This window comes from Vigna radiata, unplaced genomic scaffold, assembly GCF_000741045.1.
Source record: "Vigna radiata var. radiata cultivar VC1973A unplaced genomic scaffold, Vradiata_ver6 scaffold_393, whole genome shotgun sequence".
NCBI lineage: Eukaryota > Viridiplantae > Streptophyta > Magnoliopsida > Fabales > Fabaceae > Vigna > Vigna radiata.
In genome coordinates, this window is record NW_014542625.1 from 21416 (window position 1) to 25476 (window position 4061).

Genomic DNA, 4061 nt, shown 5'->3' on the forward strand with positions numbered 1-4061 from the left:
GTGGACAGGACAGCAAATGTTACGACAAATTTCCTGCATTTTCCGCACGTTTTCTTCATATGTCATTTTGAGCTATATAGTTGTGGAATAAGAAATTAGTTAGTTGTCTCCAAGTACTTCTTAATGTCTTGGATTTAAATTCGGCTATTATCTCTAAATTTTCTACCTAAGTTTAATGACAAAATAACTACAATATAACAGAGAAAAATAGAGAGAAAAACTCATCGTAAGTCTTTGTGAAACTGTACTGCTTTGATTTCATCTCACTTTAAGATTTTTGTGAACCATCCCTGTCACTGAAAATCTATAATATGGCTTGAAAAAAAATCAAAACCATCCATACAAGTCTTGGAAATTGCCCTACATTTTTATTGGGTATTTGAAGCACTTGTTAATAACTATCAAGTCGTGGAGTTTACGAGAACAGTCAAACCCTTTTACCTTTTCCATTTCCAGAAAGCAACCTTCTGATGCTATTGACCATTCTAATTGCAGGGATAAGTGAAAATTCTGATTGATAAATAGAATAGTTAAGCAATTGAATTCATTGTCACATTACTAGAATATTTGGTAACAATTGTTACAAGTAAGAGAAGATGTATAATACAAAAGGTCTCTATTAATCTAAGTCAGTCTCCTAAAGTGTGAGATTTATTGTCTATTCAAGCAAGAAATTATACATTGGAAGGCATCTTCGCTGCAAGGAATTGTGAGGCCACCCATGGGATGATCATGTCCAAACTCTTCTTCAAGTTGACTTAGTAAGTCTTGGAATGAAGGATGGCTCAAGTATGATACAGGTATCAATAACCTCTTCTTTTCCTCTCCAACGTACACCGCAAGATATCCCTTTGGAACTTTTACTGATTTTGAAGTTGGTTGATTAGCACCGAATGATGACCGTCGAATAGCAGGTAAATGGAAACCCATTTTTTGTGCTTGTCTAAAACAAGAAGAACAAGGAAAATAGGATTGATTGATGAAGAATGTATCTAAACGTTGATGCTTGATGATGCAAGTTACTTGAGTTGGTGAAGGCGAGGGGAAAGTGTATTTATAGTCTTCAAAATTATGTTCAAAACAAATATGAAGAGAAATGGTTGGTAATGGATGGAGGACATAGAGATGAGATATCATGTGGTTGTCTTGGACACTTCTTTATCAATGGTGTAGCTGTGTAGAAGAGTATAACCCCACTGTCTTAAACAGTGGCCAACATAGAGCATGGACTTGTTCTACCCAAGCTCAATTTTTGTTCATACATTAAATGATACTCCATAATTTGGTAACAAGCTTTAGACATGTTTTCATCATTTTGATAGCACAACTTATAATGCTGAAGTACTGGTATAGCTGGTTACTAATATCTGCCTATGGGGTAAGTGAAAACTATATATTATAGACCACACATAACATTCTTGAGGTTTGTGACCATACGTACCATTCATTTCAAGTAGGTGCACACCAGAAACTAGTATTTCTAATATCTATATTATGACAAGTTAGGTTGATTCATGTTAAATTCCTGTCGGACAACACCACAGGCCCTTGTCTCCCAGTTCGACCAATACTCCGATTTCACAACCCTCAACTAATTATTCAAGCAGCCAAATTACATATCCTTACATATATATATATATATATATTCATGCCTATAAGCACTTAGGACCATCACAAATCATTCAAGAATTGTTGATTCTTGCTGAGGAAGAATTTGGGTATAAACATTCAATAGGTGGTCTTACAATTCCCTGTGGAGAAAAAGAGTTCTTAGAGATCACTTCTCGTTTGAACCAATAGCTTCTAATCCTGTGAAGACTGACATTAATTGACAGAATTTATGTAATTCAAGTTTTGTTCTTGAAAATATTCTCATTTTTTTATCATACTCATGCAAGTGTAAAAAAATTCATAAAAAGATGAAGTTTATGACCATTACCTTAGTTGTCTTATTTCCTCCTTATTTGCTATTACGAAAACAAACGGATTTAATAATCTGAACATTCAGTTTGGAATTGTGAAATCGAAAGTTTCTTTTCAAAGTCCTGAAAAGGGTGAAAGAAACCAAGAGTAATTATGTTTCATGAGGAAGATCTAGCTTTTATTAGTTTCTGTTTCATCTATCTCTGATGTCTGTGTGGACTGTCACAAAAAAATGACCTGAACGACACAAGATTTCATCCCTATAATCGAACAAAGGAAATGATTAAATTAGCATTGCCAGATTAAACACAAAAAACCACGGGAGAGTAATTTTCATATCCCATTATGATAAACAAATCTTCATATCACTTAGTTCAGTAACAACACTATCTTCTCATGGGCAATTCATCACGTTATACTGTAATTTTTAAAAGCCCTTTAATCATAGATTGATATATAATTGGAAACTAGATTTAAATCAGTCATTATACTCTTTAACAAAAAATTCTATATTTTTTCCACAAATTAAAGAAATTTTGACCTTATATTTCTGCCTTCCCATGTTTATTGTCTCGTTAACTCGGCCAATCTTTATCAATTTCCTTCTTGAACCGAAAAAAAAAATGATATTTTAAATATGGCGTACTAATATAAACAAGTCTTAAAACTCAATCAAATACTTTACAAATAAGTCTCTTTAATGAATATTTTAATACTTGTTGAGGAAATGTGAGCACTTTCTGTAGGTCTGTAAAAGCAACTCTTGAGGTTCATTTTGTACGGAGTGAATTTGTTGTGATTGTGAATTTTTCTAATATATATATTAACCATTGCATGAGCCAGATTAGCATCCTTGTCGAAAGTATTTCTGAAGGTTCAGTATAGTATTGAGAAGTTCCTGAGTTTTAGCTGCTATGTCAATCAACAAAAAGAAACATGTGATAAAGCAATCAGTAATCGAGAAAGAGAATATGAATCAACCAAAATAGAGCATGCTGATGGTAGAAATATCTGTATGACAGCTTAAAGAAACGACTTCAACTAAAATCTCATCCTCTTATAAAATGGAAAATTATTCTCGGAATCAATATATAAATAAACGAAACCTTACATCATCCAATCGAATTAAATTGGAACAACAAAACTTAATTTTAAGTTATCATTACTGCCTTGGCAGGCGCAAAACCTCGTGAATGATTGAGACCATTAATTTTACGTGTTTATAAAATATTTAAAAATCTTTCAAACCCTTTCTACAGAAATTGATGCTTCTCCTAGGTCTAGAAAAATACTAGTATATCTGCACCCTAATTGTCCTATCTTGTGCAGCTCTTAGTTTTCTCATGCTGTGAAATTTATGAGATTAATAGTCTTTTCGGTGTTGTATACCATTCTAATTGCTGGGAAAACTAGAAATTGAATTTGGTAAGTTGATAGAAACATAGCATTTCAATTCATCATCGTTAATCAAAATTTGGTAATAATGGTTACAAGTTCAAGAAATTGCCTATTGTACAAAATGTCTCTAGTAAGTTATGTCAGTCTGCTAAAGTGAGATCTAGTGTCCATTAATTGAAGCAAGAAATTGTGTGCTTGAAGACATCTTCACTGCAAGGAATTGTGAGGCCTCCCATGGGATGATGGTATCCAAACTCTTCCTCAGCTTGACTCAGTAAGTCATGGAATGAAGGTTGGTTCAAGTAAGAGATGGGAATCACAAACCGATTTTGTTTCTCTCCAATGTAAACTGCAAAATAGCCCTTTGGTACATCTTCAGATTTTGAAGTTGCTTGTCTTGCTTTGAATGATGCCCGTCGGACAGCAGGTAAACGGAAACCCATTTTTTGAGCTCGTTTAAGGAAGAAGAACAATCTCAAATCTACAGAGAATGAATCCAAATTTTGATGCTAGAGGATTCCGAAGGATAGTGTAGTTTTTGAAGATATANGATAATGTATATATAGCTGTTAAAAGAAGGAGGGAGTACAGATGAGATATCGCATGGGGTTGTCTGCAGTACTTCTATCAAGCATGAAGTAGGGTCAGGTGTGTAACCCCACCTTGTTGAACAGCAGGAAACATTAAGCCTCCACATGTTCCCAATGAGACGTGGCTAAGTGAAGACCTAATTTTTTTCA

At 33.9% G+C, this 4061-nt stretch overlaps 1 protein-coding gene across 1 annotated transcript; it reads right to left on the reverse strand.

The window, feature by feature from the left end:
• Positions 1–555: 555 nt before the first annotated feature.
• Positions 556–1003, reverse strand: LOC106780533 (auxin-induced protein 15A-like). The gene has a single exon (XM_014668832.2). The coding sequence runs from the start codon at positions 928–930 to the stop codon at positions 652–654; it is 279 nt and encodes a 92-aa protein (XP_014524318.1). The 5' UTR covers positions 931–1003; the 3' UTR covers positions 556–651.
• Between the last annotated feature and the right edge of the window lie 3058 nt (positions 1004–4061).